Source organism: Coffea arabica, chromosome 1c (assembly GCF_036785885.1).
Source record: "Coffea arabica cultivar ET-39 chromosome 1c, Coffea Arabica ET-39 HiFi, whole genome shotgun sequence".
Lineage (NCBI taxonomy): Eukaryota > Viridiplantae > Streptophyta > Magnoliopsida > Gentianales > Rubiaceae > Coffea > Coffea arabica.
In genome coordinates, this window is record NC_092310.1 from 45,598,908 (window position 1) to 45,622,709 (window position 23,802).

At 34.7% G+C, this 23,802-nt stretch overlaps 2 protein-coding genes, 1 non-coding gene and 1 pseudogene across 3 annotated transcripts; 2 read left to right on the forward strand and 2 right to left on the reverse strand.

Annotated features, from left to right (window-relative positions):
- The first annotated feature begins 2,361 nt into the window (after positions 1 to 2,361).
- On the forward strand, positions 2,362 to 3,470 carry LOC113724060 (glucan endo-1,3-beta-glucosidase-like). The gene has a single exon (XM_027247034.2). It carries the CDS (start codon positions 2,452 to 2,454, stop codon positions 3,313 to 3,315), a length of 864 nt encoding a protein of 287 aa, XP_027102835.2. The 5' UTR covers positions 2,362 to 2,451; the 3' UTR covers positions 3,316 to 3,470.
- A 12,080-nt stretch (positions 3,471 to 15,550) lies between these two features.
- LOC140005597 (uncharacterized) lies at positions 15,551 to 16,851 on the reverse strand. Its single transcript, XM_072046605.1, has 3 exons — positions 16,260 to 16,851; positions 15,985 to 16,038; positions 15,551 to 15,783 (listed from the first exon to the last, which is right to left on the reverse strand). Exons 1-3 carry the CDS (start codon positions 16,849 to 16,851, stop codon positions 15,551 to 15,553), a joined length of 879 nt encoding a protein of 292 aa, XP_071902706.1.
- A 631-nt stretch (positions 16,852 to 17,482) lies between these two features.
- On the forward strand, positions 17,483 to 17,589 carry LOC113743816 (small nucleolar RNA R71). Its single transcript, XR_003461213.1, has one exon. It is a non-coding gene; the product is annotated as a small nucleolar RNA R71 (small nucleolar RNA).
- Positions 17,590 to 20,114: 2,525 nt separating this feature from the next.
- On the reverse strand, positions 20,115 to 21,949 carry LOC113740450 (glucan endo-1,3-beta-glucosidase-like; annotated as a pseudogene).
- Between the last annotated feature and the right edge of the window lie 1,853 nt (positions 21,950 to 23,802).

Genomic DNA, 23,802 nt, shown 5'->3' on the forward strand with positions numbered 1-23,802 from the left:
ATAAATGGATTTAAATTTTTTATTAGTCAAGTTGTCCGCTCCTCCATCATAAAATTAGACTTTTGAGTTACTTCAAGGGCAAATGACGTTCTTTTACTCTTCTTATCTTTCTTTCCTTATTTTTTATTTTTATTTTTTAACTTTTGGGGGGGGGGGGGGGATCTTGGCTTTGAGGACAATTATGTGGCATTAAAAACTTGGTATGGGATGAGGTTTATTCTTTGTAAACATCACTCCTGTTGCATTATTATTCTTATTTAGGTAAATAAGTTCAACGTTCCATCAAATTTTGCCCATGATCCTATTTTGCCCAACTTTTACCCATGATCCCTCAACTTTAAAATTGTCTATTAAGTCTCTCAACTTATAAATGGTCCCTCGTAGCAAAATTTAATATGGTAATTTTCACTTTGCCCCCTAAAGTTAGACTTGATGTCTATTTGCATCCTTTAAGTTTAAAAACAAGGCATATTTGCCTCTTTTAATAGTCTTGGTTAATCTTTCAATAGTTAACTAATTTGACTTATATATAAAAAAATACTAATCTTCCAATTTACATAAATGAAAAAAATGATGAAGAATTACTATTCAACAGTTTACAAAATCTTATCAACTGCATTTATTGTTGTTGCTATAGTGCTTAGTTATCATCTGACTTATATTCTGATAAATAAAAAAAAAGTACAAAATTAAATGTTAATCCATCATGAATAGGATAATATTCAGCAAAAAATGGACATGAATCAAATCGCAGCGAGTATGCTTGGAGTTGGTTAGGAAGGACCATTTAGAACAAAATTGATAAGTTGAGGAACATAATACAAACTTTTAAATGTTGAGGGACCAAATACATGTATGGGTGAAAGTGGGGGACAGTTGAAGTCATTTACCCTTCTCATTTTTTGGAGTTGCATAATTTGGCAATGAGGTTTTAGTTGACCATGGTCCATGGATGGCCTTGTCTTGCACGATATGTAAACCACTTGATTCAATTCTCTAGTCAAATTTGCTTCCTTAAGGAAGCAAAGAATTCTATTACAATGCATTTAAATGGGTAAGAATCTATAATTGTCAAATATAATTTATGAATTAATGTGGCAAATTTACTAACTTAAACAACGAGCGCAAAACAATCACAATTTCTTAAATATTTTTGAGGGTTAATAGTTCAATTACTTATTTTGTAGAGGATAATTTTGACTATTAATTGCACGAGTCCTTAAGCCAACTTAAATCTTGAATTTTCTAGATTCATTGCCTAAATTTGTCCATTAGGGATCACAAGCCTGACTGGATATTCAAAGATATTGTCAGTTGCATCTCTTGTACAATCACTAAAGATTTGCCTGCTTGAATACTTCAGTCCTGAGAAAAAACTGTGCTAGAATTTGTCAATTTATTGGACTGTGAAGTATTGACTGGGCAAAACTCAATTAATTATGACTGCCACCGGTCTGAAATCGAAAAATTTTCCCTATAAGAAGAACCCTGGCCACTCCATTCTTTCATATCTTTCTTTTGCAAATCTTTTGAGTGCTAATTTCTTCTAACTTTCCTTTCTATATTCTGCCTTATTTATCAACAAAAATACAATGACTAGTATTCTAACTTTGCTTGGGGTTTTTTTGCTCAGTCTCAGAGTCACAGGTATATCTCAACCAGTCTACAATTTCCTTGCTTGTTTCCATGCATCAAATGTTCATGGAAATCACTAGTTATGATCTGATTTTGGTAGCAATGAATCTTTCTCTCTCTCTCTCTCTCTCTCTCTCTCGTTTTGTTTTGAACATGTTGGTGTATTTAAGTATATAAACTCACGAGTTAGTAAGTGAAAATTAATGTATAGCATACCAACTGGACCACTTTACCCAAGTAAACGTAAACTCTTCTTTACCATGCATTATTTTCTTCATGCATTTCATAACTAATGAAGATGTAATCTCAATGTTAGATTATCTTAAACAATGCAATGCATCTTGTTTAATTCTTTAAAGTTGCAATTGCATGATGTTTGATGTGAGAAAATCACTCATGCCTACACCTGCAACTTCGGAGATTAAGATCCTTCCAAAATTTTAAGTGGTAATTAGACGAAGAATCTTTTGCTTATACTGTGGGATTGCTATCTCCATTAGGTAGTAGAAAGAGCTAAACTCTACTTGATTTTGGAGTTCATTCAACTAGTGAAATGATATTGCAAGTTGAAATTTTTTTTTTAATTCTATTTAACCATTTTGATTTGTTTTGCAAAGTAATAAAAAAGAATGTAACACAATTCAAATCTGCCACAATTCTATACTTATTATTTGAATTTCCAAGTCAATTCAACGGCTGTCCATCAATTCTGATGCAGGGGTACAATCTATAGGCGTCTGCTATGGGCTCAATGGCAACAATCTACCATCAAGTCAGGATGTTATAAATCTTTACAATCAAAATGGCATCCAAAAAATGAGAATTTACTCTCCGGTCCCGGAAGTTTTCAATGCTTTAAGAGGAACCAATATAGAACTTCTAGTTGATGTTGCCAATGAAGACATTCAGGCCCTTGCAACCAATCCTTCGGCAGCTGCAAATTGGGTTCAGAACAACATACAAAGCTACTCACCAGATGTGAAATTCGGATACATAGCCGTTGGAAATGAAGTACCATTAAGTTCTAGCATTGCTCAATATGTTGGTCCAGCCATGGGAAATATACAAAATGCATTAGCATCGGCAGGTCTTCAGGACCAAATCAAGGTTTCAACATCAATATCTGCAGGTCTGCTAGGGATTTCTTATCCTCCCTCACAAGGCTCATTCTCGAACGAGGCTAGACCATTCATTACACCTATAATTAATCTCCTAGTCCAAAATAATGCACCATTGCTAGTCAATGTGTACCCCTATTTCAGCTATATTGGTGATGAAGCCAACATTTCACTCGATTATGCATCATTCACCTCACAAGGAACAGTTGTTCAAGACGGTTCGTTTGGATATCAAAACATTTTTGATGCAGTTTTGGATGCTCATTATTCAGCTCTAGAAAAAGAAGGTGGTTCTAATGTCGAGATTGTTGTATCAGAAACTGGCTGGCCATCTGATGGGAACCCTCCTGCTGCATCATCTGAAAATGCTGGCACTTACTATAGGAATGTTATTAGCCATGTTAATAGTGGACAAGGCACTCCAAGAAGGCCAGGAAGAGGTATAGAAACTTATTTGTTTGCCATGTTTGATGAAAACGGGAAGTCTGGAGCAGAGACAGAAAAACATTTTGGCCTCTTTTTTCCAAATCAGCAGTCTAAGTATGGAATTAGTTTCAATTAATTCACCTGTCAAACACGTATTAGAATAAATATAATTTGAAGGTTTTTTCCCTGTATTTATCATGCTTAGTATGTAATAGTTCATGACAAAATTGAGCAAAGAGGACAAAAGTTCTATAGCAATAAAAGCTGCATGAGATGCTTTCTTTATTGTAATGAGGATACAATTTATTAAACAAATGACAGTTTATCTCTAAAGCATGGAATAAAAAATAAATTTATATCTATATACTCTTATACAAGACATTCTTCTACTTACAGAATAATAATTGCTTCAGGTGCGTACCTTTCTCGTCTGCAGTAGGACTTAATTATCCAAAGGGTTAATTTCTCATATCTCCTATGAGGTTTTGACAATTGCAAAAAGCACTCCTCAAGTTCTAAAAATTACACCTACCTCCTCTATTTTCACTATTTAAGTAACATTCTAAACCAAAAAGGCTATACTTTTCTCAAAATTTCTATAATGCCCTTGAGTTATAATTCACAACAAAAATGTAAAGGAAAAAAAATGGCATTGTTGATAGTGTTTTTCAATGAATTGACAATTAATGAAGGGCATTATTGTTTTTTTTATCACACCAAGGGAGGTCTCTGTAATTATGTAAACCTCAAAAAAGTCGAGTGAAATTGTCGAAAACCTCTGGAGAGGTTCCTGAAATTATCCCTTATTCAAATTGGTAATCATGCATTCCAATTTGGACATCTAATATGACCTGCAATCGGGGCAAAATTTTTCCACCTGTTATGAGAGGCAAGAGACAACAACTTTGCCCAAGGAATACTTCAAGGAAAAACGTGACCTAAACTTGATTACAAAACCAAAGTAATAAACAATAGTACTTCTCAACTATATATCTATGAGTGTGCTAGTTGATGGTTTTCCAATCCTTAGCTTTTTTTCAATTATCTTTTATACGGAAGTAAATTCTACATAAATTCAGATTAATCTAACTAGATTGAGTGATTGGGTACGTCCTTTGACTTCCACTCCCACATGGTGTTTATTAAGGTAGCATAATCTTCTGGATTGGCCAAAAAATCCTCATGCAGTCCTATTATATCATTTTCCTTAGTACAGGAGTATGTTAGTACGGTTGCCTTTTGGGGATAAAAATGAAAAAAAGCAAAACATATAGTTCAAATAAATGAAATACGCATGATAAGTTTATAATGGAGTTGAATGATTGATTTGATTTTGTAGTTGATTGATCAACGTTTCTACACTAAGAAGGAGATGAGCAATTGACTTGAAATTCTTATAGTCGAAGTGATCAAAACCTATGTTTTCAGAACCGGACCGGATATCGACTCGGTCGAGGTCAGGGGTCAGGGGTCAATGGGTTCGACCGGGGGTCGATAGGGGTCGAACCGGATGACGTCATAAATAAAAATTATTTAAAAATTAAATTATTGTATATAAAATATCCAATAACATATTGATATTAATAAAGGTATATTCATATATATTTGACGTTTCAAATATATTTAACAAGAAAATACAAAGAAATTAGAACAATCAAGTAACAATTTATATTATTTAATAAACATTAACAAGTTTACAATTAAAATTATGGATTTAATTGAAAAATAACATCAAATTTTAGGACAATATTTATAAAGTATGAAATATTTGAGGTATATTAATAAGTTTTCACAATTTAGGGGGCCAAAACATAATATTAAAAAAATTTGAACTTTTTCTACAAAAGCTCCTGTTGGACCGGTTTTTCCGGTTTTGTACCGGTCAAACCCGGTTTTTGACCGGAGTTGACCGGATCTTGAATCTCCCGGTTCTGATGATCAACTCGGACCGGACACTTGACCGGTTCCCAGTTCAACCGGTCGGACCGACCGGTCCGGTCCGAGTTTGAAAACACAGATCAAAACTCCTTTGAAATAGTATATAGTATTACTATAGGTACTTTGACTTTTGGGTTCAAATACTTGATTGTCACATTGAGGTAGAAAACATATGCTTGCTGGAGTAGGAATAGGAAAAGAGTAGAGTAGGAATAGGAGTAGAGTAGACGTAAAATATTATAAATATTAAATGTTATAAATACTATAAATGAAAAAAAAAAAGAACGGTTAAATATTATAAATGTTAGGCTTAACTACATTAAACCACAATGTCATTAGGTGTTTGTTGAACTTGCCCCTTAAATTCTTTGTATCTGCATTTTTCCCCCATAACTAAAAGTTAGAGTTCATAGTTAGCATTTCATCTACAAAGATGACACTGACACTCCTATGCCCTTAAACAATAAGTTGCCTTGATTTACTTGCCTTTCTTCTTTGTTTCTTCTTTCATTTTCTTTTCTTTTTTTAATGCACTATTTGATCTGTCACCGTTATTTTCGATCTGCTTTAAGTGTTCGTATGGTTAGTTTTTTAAGATTAGTTGTTGGCGCTTAAAATAACAAATAAGAAAGCCAACTAATTCCATAAAGTGTCAAAATAATCACAAGTTTTATTATATACGTGTGACTATGTGTGTCGGCATGGTGATCAAAACCCAGAATGCCAGAAAAGAAGAGAAGACGAGCTAAGGGGGAAAAAAAACCAAAAGGAAATGTGGTACACATAATATTCAAGAATTAGTTAATCTTGACACTTAATATACAAGTTCTTGAAAGTTATTATATCATATGAAAAAACAAACCTTAAGCTTGACCATCTTTTCTAAGGGCTAATTTGTTGAAAAGAAGTCTTGTGGGGGAAACACTACAACAATCACCTAAGTACAATAGGGGTTTAGTGTGATTAAACCAAAATGTTATAATGCTTAGAGTCACAAGGTCATAAATAGAACAGCCTGCAGGAAATAATGTGGGATACTATTTTTACTCATGAATCTAATAATTTCTTTCTCCATAAGTAGCCTTCACATTGAATTCAAGTTCACAAAATTTTCACCAAACCTACTCTAATACTAGGGCCGACCCACATTAACACCTTAACACCTTAAAACTTGTGAATTACTTTGATATTTTATTGAATTAGTTGGCTTCTTACTTGTTACGGACAAATTTAGACCAAAAGTAATATAAATTATACTAACTAGTTTCAACTGGACAAAACTCATCTTATCATGCATTTTCATAGACACCAATTCCCAAGTTCGATGAATAAGATCCTGTATCAATAACGGAATCACAGCAAAGACCAAGTTAAGGAAAATAAATCTGTTTCTTATTCCATACTCTTGGTCATATGTGACGGGATTTTTATATCAATGCAAGTTTAAATCCGATTTTATACCCATTGACTGTAAGTATACAGGCCAAAATCGTAATGTAGGGTATGTATCGGGTCGATCCCACGAGAAGCAAATTAAACAAGTACTAGACCCTTATTTTTCTCTATTATTTAGACTTACAATAAATCTGAGCAAGAAAATTATAATGCTATTGTCTACAAATCTGGTTTAATCAATGTTAAATGCAAACGGAGAAATTTCACTAAAGATTGAATCTAGGGATGTAGGTTCCACTTATGGCATAAACAACACAAATGAATAGATTTACATCTTGTTATTTTTCTTGTTTAATGAGGGATTCATTTCCAATATTACCAAATCTCATTTTCATGATGAAATGGCCTAGAGCAATATAGTTTTCCCTATTTTCATGGTGAAATACTAGTTCTACTCTATTTTCTTTCATGAAATACTAGAAAATCCACTTAAGTGTATCTCTATTTTCATGAACATACAACTTAAGCTCTACTCATGTGTTTCAATTGTTACTATCAATTCTCATTGAACAATAACAGCTATAAACATGCTATTGGTGATCAAGCAATAACAAGTAATTATTACATGCACAAATAGACAAGTTAATACAAGATATAACAAGTGTAAATCACATTCAATTCATATCATTTAGCCATCAGTTTCATCTACTCCCTAGATAAAGACGTTTAGCTACTTATGAATGATTTAATAATCAAACTCACAAGTTTATTAATGCAAAACATCATAAGGTACAAGTACAAGAAAGATAAAAGAAAGCTGAACCAATTGATGGTGAAGCCCTCCAATTTCTGCTATGTTCTTGTATAAGATGATTACAAGTGAAAACTCCAAATGCTTCTCCAAGAACTCCTAGCTAGAGAGAAACTAGCTACAAGAAGAAAAACTAGCTACGTATGATCCTCCTTGCTTCTCCATTGTCTCTCGGCATAAAAGGTGGTAGAAAAGCACTTTTTTCCCTTCATGATTCTAACAACTCAGATTTTGTAAAGAAAGTCAAAAGAAATTTGTTTTGACTTGTTAATAACTCATTTTGTCTTCCCTTTTATTGCAGAAGCATGTGCCACCGAATTCACTCACTTAAGATAGCTGGAAAATTGTGTGAAAAGTGAGAAAAAACGGCTGTGCTACTTGATGAAGAGAGAGGCAGATCCGAGCCTCGGATCTGAGGGGTGAAGATCGATCCGAGCCTCGGATCTGAGGGGTGAAGATCGATCCGAGGACTTTCTCTGATGAATCCGAGCTCGGATCGTTTGTCCTAGGATACATTCCTCCGGAAGTACAGACGAGGGCTCGGATCGCCCTTTACTCACACGGATCCAGGCTGGATCTGAGCTCGGATCGTTTGTCCTAGGATACACTACTCTGGAAGTACAAACGAGGGCTCAGATCGCCCTTTACTCACATGGATCCGAGCTCGGATCCGTGCTGGTCATATTCCAGTTTTTCACTTCTTTTTCTTTTTCTTCGTTTTTGCTCCTAATTTCTTGTGTATTTTATCCTCTGGACAATCTTTTCATTTCTTTCATCTCGTGCATGAATTTCATACATCAATATCCTTCACAATTTCACAAAATTAACGCATTAATCCACTCATTTATCAAGTTTTGAACAATTAAACAATATTTAAGCAATTATCACCAAAAGTGTTCAAATATGGCTTTAATCTTCTCAAAACATACCAAAAGTTCATGCCAAACTTGTACAAAATATACGTTAAATATTCATTTATCAAATTCTCCCACACTTGAATCAATACTTGTTCTCAAGCAATTTCACATATAACTTACCACAATGATCCAAGAGATAAAACAATATATATACTTTTGTCAAATTTAATTCTTCAAAACCTAGAAACCAATCATTGTGCCATTTCTCATATTACACTAAATACTCATAATATTCCATTAAATAAAAATAATTATGCCTTAATTTCAACAAATTCAACTCAATCTCTCATTCTATCCTAATTCTACAAATAAGTAAATTACATAGTCAATTCTATGGCCTTCCTCATCCCATGACCATCAAAACTTAACAGTTGAGAGGGATTTATTCACACTTCATTTTACTTAAATAGTGAAAATGCCTTTTTACGCGAAAATCAATACTTTTAGATGAAAATTCCCGATTACTCAACATTTCACTTATTCAAAGTGCTAAACATACTCTTAATTTAAGTACCTTTTTACACGAATGCCGATATTTGTAAATGCCAACCCCCGGTTACTCGGTACATGAATTATTGAAGTAGAAATAACAATAATAATTTTTTTTATTTTTTTTGAGTTAATTTTCTTTTCCCTCTAAGCATAATTAAAGGAAAAATCTGGCCTTGTCTTGACTATATCAATCACTTACTTATAAAATTACGTAAAAATGAGAAATATTATTAAACATGCAAAATTCTAAGCATAATTTTTCTTATTTAACCGAATATACTTTCTAAAATGTAAAAATTCTAATTGCACAATGACTAATTTCAAGTCAAATAAGGACTAAACTTCCCCAAAATACATATAACATTTTATCCAATGGAAGAATTAGACACTTAAAATTGAACATTTTGGCCATTAACTTGAAATATTGGAAAATATTTTAGAAAAATTTTGACAGAGTTTCCTCATAAATATGGATAAAACTCCCTACCAACAACCTCAATTTCAAGAAAATTAACCTCAAAACAATATTTCCAAATATAATTCCAATATTTTTTAAGCCATAGACAACTCAAATCATGCATTTTAAGATACAATCATCCATAAGATAAATTAATCCCTCCCCCACACTTAAAATTCTCAATGTCCTCATTGAGAGGAAGATAAAAGAAACTAGTACTCCCCTCAATAGAAGTGGTGATGCAATTTGAAGCCATTAATCCTTTCGATCATCCAAATTCTGTCCAAAATAAAACAAAAGGTATAAAGAAACATAAGTAGCACAAGATGATCCAAAGGAAAACTAGAAAGTTTAACTTAACACAATAAAAGAAAAATAAAGAAACAAAAGATCCAATCAGCTAAGGATCTTCATGACTGCTCGGAACGAGGGTCTACGGCCTCCTCAGCTCCATAAGGACTATGTGATGTACCAATATACTCCTCCTCATGGTGAGGCGCCGGAGTAGGTGACCGGCGGATGTGGAAATGATCCTCGATCGCACGAAGACGGCGATCATGCCTGTCGAGTCGCTCTTTCATTATTCGCTCCGTCTGGTCAATGCGCTCCACGACCCGTGTCTCCATACAGCAGATGGCATTGAGGAGCTCTTGCCACTTGGATCGCGGCGGAGGTGGTGGTCGTGGAATAGGAGGAGGAAGAGTCTGCTGTGCCTCTCTCTCTTCAGCTTCCTGTTGTGGTTCAGTGTGAGGTGGAGGCTGAGCTGATGTTGAAGCTTCTCTAATGTCTCGAACCAGAGCTGCTCCAAAATCCGTAGGGATACTCAAAGATTTGAGTATCGAGGCACTGACCTCCTCGATAGCCCTAGTGATAGTGGCTAGCTCGGTTCCAAGAGGAACCTTGAGCTTCTCAAACAAAAGGGAGAGAAGGTGAGGAAACCCAAAATAGGTTTCGCCGGCTCTCATGCGAACTGTGATCCGCATGTAACTGATGATGGTGCTGGGCAGAGGTATTCCAGTCAGCTGCCAACCTACTCCGTTTATCATCTTGTCCATGAAGTAGAAGTCACTATTACGGAGCTCCCGTTTTTCACTTCTTTTCGGTACCACATTAAAAACAAAAAGATAGAAAATAAGATAGTACCGAGGCTCAAAGGAATCTGCATGTACTATGAGTTTCTTAGAACTTCCTTGCTCACAGTATTGATCCTTAAGATGTGACACGGCTTCTCCCACTTGCCATAGATCACGTGCCTTGAATTCCTTGGTCAATTTCACATCTTCTCCATTGTCCTTGAGTTTGATGAATTTGGCGATTATATCTCGATTGAGAACCACTTTTTTGCCTCGAACCCACGAGACAATGAGATTGCCACTGTGACTCTGTTTGTTTTCTACATTGGCGTAGAACTCCCAGACCAGGTTAGCATAATAATGTTTTGGCAACTGTAGAATCTCCTCCCATCCAATTCGCTTGAATGCCGTGGTGATTTTGTAGTGGTCGTCTACCTCCGGTGCCAAATGTTTTTCAATGATGATTTCTTTGTCTAGACCAGCTTCGTGCCACTGTTGATTCTCGAGCAAGGTGAAACGAGTGGTATCATAATCTGGCGCGGGCTCCTCATGGCTCGTAAATGCTCTCTTATGCCATGAGCATGGAGACGACTCAGGTGAAGGAGATTCCTCCACTGGTGACTCCTCGAGTGATGGAGTGCGTTCCTCGCTTGAAGAGGGAGAAGGAGTGTGAACACGAGACCTTCTTGTGCGAGCCATAGTACCTATACAAAAACAAGATGAATATTCATTAGAAACAATATAAACTTGCTCACACATGTTAAATAAGAATTTAAGAAAATTTCGGCAGAGTTTCCCCTTGAAAAAGGGCTAAACTCCCTTCCAACAATTGACAATTTCAAGCACACATCCTATTTAACTACTTCTCAAATTCAATTGCAATGTGTATGATATCAATGTCACTCAAATTCAACCACTTAGCATATATATCCATGAACTTAATACCAATTCATTCCTTTATCAAATGGAATCAGCTAAATGGAATAAAGATAAGCCCCACTTCGCAAAATCAAATTCAACTTATTCAAAGAAGTAAGAAATTTTTAAAAAAAATATTCAATGTGCTTAAGCCTAATAAGAAACACACCCTTTTTCCAAACGGAATTTGCTCTAATAATCTCATATTGTTTTCAATTGGTGCAACAATGATTTATACTCCTTAGAACAAATTCAGGTATTCAATGAAATAAAAAATTCACAAGTCTAAATCATCAAATTGCACAAACCTAATAATTGAGAGAAAATACCAAAAATGTCACCAAATGAGCAATTCTCTCAATACCAAGCATAAAAATAGTTGTAACAACTTATTTTAGCACAATGTAGCACAATGATAAAAAGAATTTGCAACATATATGCATTATCCAAATATATAGAAAAACAACAAAATTCAAGAATTGGGAAATGAAAAATATGAACGAAAGTTGAAAAATTCTTACCTCAAATGCATAGGATGATGCTAGAGGATGATAATGGTGCAAAAATGATAAATTACAGTGCGGCCCTAATTCCCGTTTTGAAGATCAAAACCCAACAAATTGATGTTTTTGCTTCGAAAGAGTTGAGAGGTTATGCTCACAAAAGGTTGGGATACGTTTCTATGGTGAAAAATTGAATGATTATTGGATGAAATGGAAGATTGGAAGAACAGGGCTAGGGTTCGGTGAAAAGAGGGAAGAAGAATTTGAAAAATGCAGAACGGTGACTTCGCTTCCGCTATATCCGCTAACCGATACGCTAACCGATTCGAGCTCGTATCGGTCTGGAAGCCCTCGGATCCGACAGAGCTTGGATCCATCACTCCGGAAGTTCAGCCGATCCCTAGGATCCTTTTGGATTTGAGGTCAGATCTTTAATTCCGCTTTTGATCATCAAGTTGATCCGAGGTCGGATCCTTCTGGGTTGAGTCGGATGGGATCTATTTTTTTGTGCACTAATTGCAAAAACTGCAATTTTTTAAACTTTTTCTCCCTTTTCCGACCAATTCCAAATTACACATTGGACAAAATTTTTATCAATTCCAACCTCCCACGCATATTTAATATACCATAAACACAATATCCAACCTCTCGAAACACATCAAACACATCTACATTGCAAATCAAGGGGTGAGGTTCTTTGATCATTTTTGCACTTTTACACCAAAATGGTACTTTTGGGCATTAAATGCACATCAAATGAGCCCATGAGTATTTATAAATATGTTATCACCAAAACTCACTTGAATATACTTGAAATGCACACTGTATATATGAATGGTAATTCTAAACATTTAAAGCACAATTTGATAAGAAAACCTCCCTTTTTACACTTGTTCTTCAACTGTACCTCCAAAATGGATGACGAAACTCCGATACCTCCTACAAACAAGTGAAATACATCTAATTAGTCAATTAAACCACACCAAAATGTAAGAAACACATAGAAACACACAACTACAATATTATTATTAGGTTGTCTCCCAACAAGCGCTTTGTTTAGAGTCGTTAAGCTCGACTCTCCTATAGCTCCTTTAACCCTCCATTGCGTTTCCTAGGGAGTAAATTACTCCTTTAGGAACCTTTTCTCCGGCCAATAAGGCTTTAATCTTTGACCATTTACTTTGAATGGGGTACCATTTTCTCCTTTTATTTTCACTGCTTCATAAGGAAACATACGAACCTTTTCAAATGGCCCGAACTATCTAGACTTAAGCTTTCCAGGGAATAATTTAAGCCTTGAATTAAACAATAACACCTTTTGCCCTTCTTCAAAATGTTTAGGAAGAATGTGTTTATCATGCCAAAATTTCACTTTTTCTTTGTAAATTTTGGCATTCTCATATGAAGTCAATCGCAATTCTTCCAATTCACTCAACTTGAGCATTCTCTTTTCACCTGCAGATTTAAAATCAAAATTAATAGCCTTAATAGCCCAATAATCTCTATGTTCTATTTCTACAGGTAAAAAATACATTTTTCCATAAACAAGTTTATATGGAGACATTCCCAACGGCGTTTTAAATGCCGTTCTATGCGCCCACAAAGCATCTTTAAGCTTGTTTGTCCAATCCTTTCTCGATAGGTTGATCGTTTTCTCTAAAATGATTTTAATTTCCTGGTTGGCCAACTCCGTTTGGCCATTGGCTTGAGGATGATAGGGAGTGACTTTTTATGCCTGCATTCATATTTAAGCAACAAGGTGTCAATAATTTTATTACAAAAATGCTTCCCTTCATCGTTTATTATTGCCTTTGGGACTCCAAACCTGCAAAATATGTTCCGTTTAAGGAACTTAAGTACCACTTTAGTATCATTAGTTTGTAAAGGAATGACCTCCACCCATTTAGAAACATAATCAACTGCTAAAAGAATATACTTATTATTATATGAGTTAGGAAATGGTCCCATAAAATCAATGCCCCAAACATCAAATAACTCAACTTTCAAATATGTAGTTAGAGGCATTTCATTCTTTCTTGAGATATTACCTGTTCTTTGGCATTGATCACAACTTTTAACCCAATTTCTAGTGTCTCGATACATAGTAGGCCAATAAAATTCAGATTGCCATATCTTTGCTACGATTTTAGTTGTACTAAAATGACTTCCCGTTTCAAAGGTATGACAATGCATTAGAATACTATGTACCTCTTCTTCCGGAACACATCTTCTAATTATTTCATCTATACAGTGTTTGTAAAAGAACGATTCTTCCCAAAAATGATGTTTAGCATCATTTAAGAATTTTTTCCTTTGATGAAAATTCAAAGCACTTGGTATTACTCTACTAACTATAAAATTTACTAGATCAGTATACCATGGTGACTTATAAATTGCCATTAAAAACTCATTTGGAAATTCTTCTTTGATGGATGAATGGTCTTCTTGAGGTATGTTTTCCAGTCTAGAAGGATGATTAGCGACTAAGTTCTCGGATCCTTTTTTATCTTTGATCTCCAAATCAAATTCCTGCAATAATAAAATCCATCGAATTAGTCGAGATTTTGCATCTTTCTTATTTAACAAATATTTGAGTGCTGCATGGTCGGTATAAATGATAACTTTAGATCCTACTAAGTATGTTCTAAACTTATCCAATGCAAATATCACTGCTAGCAACTCCTTCTCTGTTGTTGCATAGTTAACTTGGGGTTCATTTAACATTTTAGTTGCATAATAAATGATATGAAGTCGCTTATCATGTTTTTGCCTAAGAACAGCTCCAACTGTAAAATCACTTGCATCACACATCAATTCGAATGGTAAACTCTAGTCCGGTGATGCTATTATGGGTGCGGAGATAAATTCCTTCTTTAACCTATTAAAAGCAAATAAACACTCATCATTAAGTGAAAAGAAACATCTTTTACAAGTAATTCACATAAAAGTTTAGCAATCTTGGAGAAATCCTTAATAAACCGTCGATAAAATTCCACGTGTTCAAGAAAATTTCGAATGCCTTTCACATTCGTAAGTGGAGGCATTCTCTCAATAACCTCTATCTTGACTTGATCTATCTCAATACCTTGTGAAGAAATTTTATACCCTAGAACAATACCCTCATAAATCATGAAGTGATATTTTTCCCAATTGAGGGTTTATTTCTTCACATCTCTGCAAAATTAGATCTAAATTGTTAAGACAATGATCATAAGTAGATCTAAATACAAAAAAAATCATCCATGAAGATTTCCATAATTTTCTCATTACAATCGGAGAAAATTGCCATCATGCATCGTTGGAAGGTGGCCGGTGTATTACACAGTCCAAAAGGTATTCTTCTAAATGTAAAAGTGTCGTAAGGACAAGTGAATGTGGTTTTCTCTTGATCTTCCAGTGCAATGACTATTTGATTGTATCCTGAAAAACCATCCAAGAAACAATAAAATTTATATCCGGCTAATCTTTCTACCATTTGATCAAGAAAAAGAAGAGGAAAATGATCCTTTCTAGTAGCTGCATTCAGTTTTCTATAATCAATACAGATTCGTCACCCAACCATAATTCTAGAGGGAATCATTTCATCATTTTTACCATGTACTATGGTTATCCCCCCTTTCTTTGGCACTACATAAATAAAAGAAATCCAAATACTATCAGAAATTGGAAAGATTATACCTGCATCCAGCCATTTAAGAATCTCTACTCTTACCACTTCTTTCATGTTTGGATTTAATCGTCTTTGAGTTTCAACCACCGGCTTAAAATTTTCTTCCAATAAATAGTTGGACTAATTCTCTTGATATCTGAAATCGTCCATCCTATAGCCTTTAAATGCTTCCTCAAAACACGTAAGAGTTTGCCTAGTTATTCCTCATCTAGTGCAGAATTTACAATCACCGGCAATGTCTCTTTTTCTCTAACAAACGCATATTTGAGGTGTTTAGGCAGTGACTTAAGGTCAAGCCATGGTGCTTGCTCACATGATGGTGGAGGTATCTCTTTGTACAGTCCTAACTCCTCATATGCATTTCTCCTTTTGTAAGGAACCTGTGCCTGCAAAAATTCAGTCATTTCTTCAACTTGCTCCTCTTGTAAACCTATACCATTAAGACAAAGTTCAAGAGAATCATCATCAAGATTAACTTGACTCATCTCTAATGACAATTCATCACATATGTCAATAGAATAAACATGATTGGTAAAAGAGGGATACTTGTCCACTTTACTCAAATCAAACTCCACTTTCTCTTCACAGATTTGGAACTTGAACTTATCTCATTTGACATCTATTATTGTACCTGTAGTGGCCAGAAATGGCCTACCAAGTATAATAGATACATTGACATCTTTCTCTATATATAAAACAACGAAATCAACAGGAATAATGAATTTCTACACTTTAATGAGCACATTCTCCAATATGCCCATTGGATGTCTAATAGATTTGTCAGCAATTGCAAGAAAATGTTAGTACATTTTAACTCTTTCAACCCCAATTGCCTAACCACAGTTAAAGGGATCAATGACACACTCGCACCAAGGTCACAAAGTACTTTAGAGAATTTTACATTACCAATAGTGCAAGAAACTGTGAAACTCCCTGGATCTTTCAACTTTGGTGGCAATTTATTTTGTATGCTGGCACTACATTTTTCCGTTAATACAATTGTCTCGCTGTCTACCAACTTCCTTTTTTTAGTCATTATTTCCTTGAGAAACTTTGTGTATGAAGGAATCTGCAAAATAGCATCAACAAAAGGAATATTAATATTTAATTGTTTGAAAATGTTAACAAACTTCTCAAATTCTTTGTCATTTCTCGAAGGTTTCAATCTTTGAGGGAATGGCACCGGTGGAGGAATTGGTGTTGTATCTCCAATTTGTGACTCATTTTCTTTCACCTTTTCTTTCCCTTTAACTTTCTTACTATCCTCTCCTAACTCATTCAACCGTTTGTTCTCTCTTCCTTCACATTCTCTTTCACATTCAACTACAGGCAGCTCACCTACTTCCTTACCACTATGGAGGGTTATAGCCTTCGCATGCTCCCTTGGGTTCACCTCAATCTTGCTAAGTAAGTCCCCTTGGTTGCGATTGTTAACCGCATTTGCTATTTGCCCTAATTGGACCTTAACATTCCTGTACATATTAGTGAGTTGGTCCATCCTTCCTTCAATTCTTTCAAACCGTTGAGTAGTGACACTGGCTAACTTTTCAATTTTATCATTTGATACATTTGCCAGTTTCTCAATTGCCAATTTTCAAGCTGGTTTGGACTTCGGAAGCGGTTGCTTTGGTTGAAAATTCGGTGGATTAACTGGTCTTTATTGGTTCCCTTGATCCTTCCATCCAAAATTCGGGTGATTACGCCATCCTGGATTATAGGTATTAGAGTATGGATTGTTTTGGGGTGGACGGTTGTAATTGTTGAGATATTGAACCTGTTCACTGCTAGAACATATAGAATCATCATGATCTCCGTCGTAAGTAGTACAACATGCAACAACTACTTCTTGATTAGAGATAGAACCAACGTGCCTATTAAGTATCTTAACCACATTATTCATTTTTACACTTAACATATTCAAGGTATCTACTTGGAGCATACCAGTAGTTCTCCTTGTATTACCTCGTTCGTTTGCCCATTGGTAGTTGTTAGCAGCCATTTCTTCAATCAATTGTTGAGGTTCATCGGCTGTCTTTCCCATCAATGCTCCTCCCGCTGCCGCATCTACATGCGTCTTTGTTGGATAGGTGAGACCATTGTAAAATGTTTGGACTACTAGCCAATCTGGTAAACCATGATGAGGACATCTTCGTTGCAGTTCTCGATAGTGCTCCCAAGTTTCATACAATGTTTCTTCTTCCTGTTGAGAGAAACTAGTTTTATCCATTCTGAATTTAGCAGTTTTTTCAGGTGAAAAGAATTTATTTAGAAATGCCTTAACTAATTCAGCCTAAGTAGTAAAAGTGTTCGGTGGATGAGATTGTAACCAAACCTTGCCCTTGTCCCTTAGTGAGAATGGAAACAATCGAAATTTAATTGCATCATCACTAACACCATTAAATTTAATTATATCACAGATTTCAAGAAATGTTGACAAGTGAGAATTTGGATCTTCGGTAGCATTACCTCCATATTGAGATTGTTGTACCATTTGAATTAGTGATGGTTTAATTTCAAAATTATTAGCATTTATCGTTGGTCTTGCAATGCTAGTTTGAGAACCTTATATTTTCAGTAAAGCAAAATCTCGTAGAATTCGCCTATTTGGTTCATTTTCCTCCATTTCTTCCTCAAATGATAACTCTATCAAGATTTCCTCTATTGGTTGCCAAACCTCTTGTTCCTCTTGATACGGTGTATTCCTCCTATGTCTCTGTAGTGTCCTCTCAATTTCAGAATCGAAAAATGCAACTTCTCGATTTGATCGGTACATACACTACAAATAAAAGTAAGAGAAATTTTGCAGTTTTAATTATTAAAATCAACTATAAACAACTTGAATAAAAATAATGAAAATATCTAAATTAATAGAGATGATTAGGCCCTAATATTGTCGCTCCCCGGCAATGGCGCCAAAAACTTGATGAAATTTTTATATCAATGCAAGTTTAAATCCGATTTTATACCTGTTGACTGCAAGTATGCAGGTCGAAATCGTAATATAGGGTATGTATCGGGTCGATCCCACGAGAAGCAAATTAAACAAGTACTAGACCCTTATTTTTCTCTATTATTTAGACTTACAATAAATCTGAGCAAGAAAATTATAATGCTATTATCTACAAATCTGGTTTAATCAATGTTAAATGCAAACGGAGAAATTTCACTAAAAATTGAATCTAGGGATGTAGATTCCACTTATGGCATAAACAACACAAATGAATAGATTTACCTCTTGTTATTTTTCTTGTTTAATGAGGGATTCATTTCCAATATTACCAAATCTCATTTTCATGTTGAAATGGCCTAAAGCAATATAGTTTTCCCTATTTTCATGGTGAAATACTAGTTCTACTCTGTTTTCCTTCATGAAATACTAGGAAATCCACTTAAGTGTATCTCTATTTTCATGAACATACAACTTAAGCTCTACTCATATGTTTCCATTGTTACTACCAATTCTCATTGAACAATAACAGCTATAAACATGCTATTGGTGATCAAGCAATAACAAGTAATTATTACATGTACAAATAGACAAGTTAATACAAGATATAACAAGTGTAAATTACATTCAATTCATATCATTTAGCCATAAGTTTCATCTACTCCCTAGATAAAGAAGTTTAGCTACTCATGAATGATTTAACAATCAAACTCACAAGTTTATTAATGCAAAACATCATAAGGTACAAGTACAAGAAAGATAAAAGAAAGCTTAGCCAATTGATGGTGAAACCCTCCAATTTCTGCTATGTTCTTGTACAAGATGATTACAAGTGAAAACTCCAAATACTTCTCCAAGAACTCCTAACTAGAGAGAAACTAGTTACAAGAAGAAAAACTAGCACGTATGGTCCTCCTTGCTTCTCCATTGTCTCTCTGCATAAAAGGTGGTAGAAAGGCACTTTTTTCCCTTCATGATTCTAACAACTCAGATTTTGTAAAGAAAGTCAAAAGAAATGTTGTTTTGACTTGTCAATAACTCATTTTGTCTTCCCTTTTGTTGCAGAAGCATGTGCCACCGAATTCACTCACTCAAGATAGCTGGAAAGTTGTGTGAAAAGTGAAAAAAAATAGTTGTGCCACTTGCTGAAGAGAGAGGCAGATCCGAGCCTCGGATCCGAGGGGTGAAGATCGATCCGAGGACTTTCTCTGATGGATCCGAGCTCGGATCGTTTGTCCTAGGATACACTGCTCTGGAAGTACAGACGAGGGCTTGGATCGCCCTTTACTCACACGGATCCGAGCTCGGTCTCGGATCCGTGCTGGTCATATTCCAGTTTTTCACTTCTTTTCCTTTTTCTTCTTTTTTGCTCCTAATTTCTTGTGTATTTTATCCTCTAGACGATCCTTTCATTTCTTTCATCTCGTGCATGAATTTCATACATCAATATCCTTCACAATTTCACAAAATTAACGCATTAATTCACTCATTTATCAAGTTTTGAACACTTAAATATTATTTAAGCAATTATCACCAAAAGAGTTCAAATATGGCTTTAATCTTCTCAAAACATACCAAAAGTTCATGCCAAACTTGTACAAAATATATGTTAAATATTCACTTATCAATATGAGCTCTTATTATTTTAATCCATTTCATCCTCATTACAATTAGAAAGCATCTCTATGGAGCTTTTACTGCTAAAGAAAGCATCTCTTTCCTCAATGTCCCCCGGAAGTAATACGTAAATAGGATAATAAATACAGGAAATCTTCTTCAAAGTTCATGTATTATAGTCATGATTGACACTTGAATTAGTTGAAACTAATTCTATACTTAGGTTGTTGATCAGGAAAAAAGAGGCCAAAATGTCTTTCTGTCTCCGCTCCAGGCTTTTGGTTTTCCTCAAACATAGCAAACAGAAAAGTTTCTATATCTCTTCCTGGCCTTCTTGGAGTCCCTTTTCCACTTTTAACATGGCTAATCACATTCTTATAGTAAATGCCTACATTTGTAGATGAAGCAACTGGAGAATTTCCATCAGATGAACAACCAGTTTCAGATACAACAATATTTACACTAGAACTGCCTTCTTTTTCTTGAGCTGAATAATGAGCATCCAAAATTGCATCAAAAATGTTTTGATATCCAAACGAGCCGTCTTGAACAACAATTCCTCTAGCTAAAGTAGGGGTACACACTGACTGGTAGTGGCACATTATTTCGAACTAGGATATCAATTATAGGTTTAACGAATGGTTTTGCCTCGTTCGAAAACAAGCCTTGTGAGGGAGGATAAGAAACGCTTAGCAGACCTGCAGATATTGATGTTGAAACCTTAATTTGGTTCTGAAGCCCAGCCGATACTAATGCATTTTGTATCTTTTCCATGGCTGGGGCAACATATTGAGCAACGTTAGAACTTGATGGTACTTCATTTCCAACCGATATGTACCTGAACTTCATAGCTGGTGAGTAATTTTTTTATGTTGTTTTGAACCCAATCTGCAGCTGCTGAAGGATTGGTTGCAATGGACTGAATGTCTTCATTGGCAACATCAATAAGAAGTTCTATATTGGTCCATCTTCGAGCATTGAGAACTTCAGGGACCGGGGCATAAATTCTCATTTTCTGGATGCCATTCCGTTTGTAAAGATTTACAGCATCTTGTGCTGATGGTAGATTGTTACCATTTAGCCCATAACAAACGCCTATAGATTGCACTCCTGCATAAGAATTGATGGATATCTATTCAAAATGATACTATCATCATAACAACCGATCTATGTAATCATCGGCCCTCTTCTCTGGTTCTTCAACTACTTTTTCGCATTTTACTTTGAGGTCCAAAATTTAATTAATTAATGGCCCAACAGTAGTCATGTTTCGTCATAAATCCATTTAGCCTATGCTCAACAGGAGAAGCATTGAGTAAAACAGAAATAGAGAATAAAGCAACCTAAATTATCTCTCAAGCTCTATAGGTTTTGTGTTCTTATTTTTTAAAGCAAGAAAGAGGTGGGATTTAATAAGCAGGGAAGAGCTCCAGAATTTTTTTCCTTTTTTTTTAAGTAGGGAAGAGGAGAAATTTAATAAACAAGGAGGGGGAGGGGGATTAAAATTTAACACCAAAAAACGTGAGAACTAAGAATGGCAATGAAGATGGATGACCACCGGAGAGTAATGGGGCAGGGGCAGGGGTACTACAGATTTGTTTTCAATTTGATTACATGGCCATTAATCTGTTGGATTGATTAAAAATAACATAAAATAGAATCATGTGTCTGTTATCTCTTATCTCTTGGGTTAGTTGAATCATTAACAATTTTGAGACTGGGAAGCATGTTTTTTTAAATATTTTTCTTTAGGTGATACTTTTTAGAGTGGAGAATTTGATGATAGTTTGTTATATGCTGTTTGCTCTATTAAATCATCAGCAATCCATTTATTCATGTTTATTCATAATTTTGCTTTAGTATATGATTTCTTGTAAAGTTCACCATTGTGTGCATATATTTTTGTTGTTGGCTTCTTCCCCCACGGTGGAAACGGGGCAGGGCAGGGCTGAGGGCTGGGAGATGGGGCAGGAGACGGGGGACGGGGGAGTTATTTGGCAATGGGTTCACCCCTACCTTGTCCCGTTGCCATCCATATCGAGAACCTTCAACAAGGCAATGGAGCCTTTATAAATAAATTTCTGGCGATACCATATACAAGGAGCACATCCAAGTTATTTCTCTCCCTTTCTGCAAACTTTTTTCAGCCAATAGGCATAGGCATGGTTGGACATTGATGAAAATTCAATGGTGTCTAGTGTCAAAATCAAATTATCATTCGTTAATAATTAGGCTTTGCATTTTTGGTCCTCATTATTTGGAATTTAGGTGAATGTGGCCCTTGGGAGTCGAATAGTTAATAGTTGAAATTTTGAGATGAAATGAAATGCCAATTGAATTAAAGTATTAAACGCAATTGGAATATGTTTCAAAGTCCATAAATAAATCAAAACAAGAAAAAGAAAATAAAAAATTGTTTGATTTTAATTATGATCTAGTAAAAATTACAGAATAATATTTTTTTAGAATGATAAAGAACTCATCATCCTCTAACATCTAAAGAAAATTATTCAAAAATCCCCATAAAAGTCCATTCAAGCATTTCATGTCAACAAAAATATATTCTCAAGCATAAAGAGCACTATCGTTTTAAATTAGTCTAATTAGACAGTAAATGCAAAAGATAGTGGCTAAGAACAAGGTTTCAGGACTCAAAGATCCTAAGTTTTAATCCCCTTCCGCCTCCTTACTTCTTGAATCCCATTCCTCTGTGCTAGAAAAAAATTATTTTTAGAAATTAAAAAAGATCGTGTAAGAGTAACAGAAGGCTAATTCTAATACAACTTTGTCCTAACTACTATTGCTACTACAAAAATTCCACCACAACTTTTGGATTCAAGTTTCAAGTTTTCCTAAGTTGGAATAACTAGCGAAGGTAAGTAGCTGTAAATGCTTGTAGGGAAGTTGCCCATTTATTGAATTAGTTTAAAAATTGTTTTAAAAATCTAAGTCATTTAAAACTTAATTGTGTATAACCTAATGAAATCCATAGAAAAGGAAGATAACTTAATGTACACAAGCATACATCTACATGCTTGCATTTTAAAAGTTATATCCAATTGAGTGTTAAGTGCACAATAATATAGCAAAATATTCATGTGTAAGATAATGTACATATATTACACTAAATGAATTTAGTTTTCCTTTCCATTACTCGAATGGTTATATTTGGTGACTAACTCTACTATGTGACTATGTGATTATATCTTGTATCTCCTATTGCCAGATAAGGTGGAGATATTTTAGCATTCCTACATTCTTACAACCTATAAATAGAGGTTCTAACATAAATGTCTTGAATCCACATTCTACACTTGTTGATCCTAATCAAAAGTGGATTCCTGTAGTATAGTCTCTACTCCTAAAACAAGTGTAAAAAAGATACTAAACATATGTTGAACAAAGTACACAAAAGGAGATTCTTTTGGTATGGTCTCTACTAGTAAAACAAGTGTAAGAAAGACATTGAATTTCTTTATACTATATAAAAATGAGTTGTGATTAGAGAGGGGTTTGAATTTCAACGGTATAAATAGGGGCTTTTTGGGAATATAGAATGTTATATAGTTTTTTTTAAACTTTTAGCACAACCGAGGACAGCATGTGTTTAGGTATATTTACCGAAATATCCTCATTTTGGTACATTTAAAACTTTGATTTATGAGATAATTTCAGAAACTTCCCCTGAGGTTTGTCATAATATCACTTAACTCCCCTCAATTTTTTAAAATCTCACTTACCTTCCTTGTCAATTTGACAAGACTAAATATTCCTATCAAATGTCACAAATTAACAACATTACCCTTACTCTTAATAACTATTTAACCAAAAAGTCAAAACAAAATAAAATTTTAAAAGCAAAAAATGTAAATTTAAAAAATAAGG

Coding starts and splice junctions, on each gene's coding strand:
- LOC113724060 (XM_027247034.2), top strand. CDS start 2,452: ATGAGAATTTACTCTCCGGTCCCGGAAGTTTTCAATGCTTTAAGAGGA.
- LOC140005597 (XM_072046605.1), bottom strand. CDS start 16,851: ATGGACCAACTCACTAATATGTACAGGAATGTTAAGGTCCAATTAGGG. Junction 16,039..16,259: donor CACAGTTTCTTGCACTATTG/GTAATGTAAAAT, acceptor TTTTATATATAG/AGAAAGATGTCAATGTATCT. Junction 15,784..15,984: donor GCCATTTCTGGCCACTACAG/GTACAATAATAG, acceptor TTAATGGTATAG/GTTTACAAGAGGAGCAAGTT.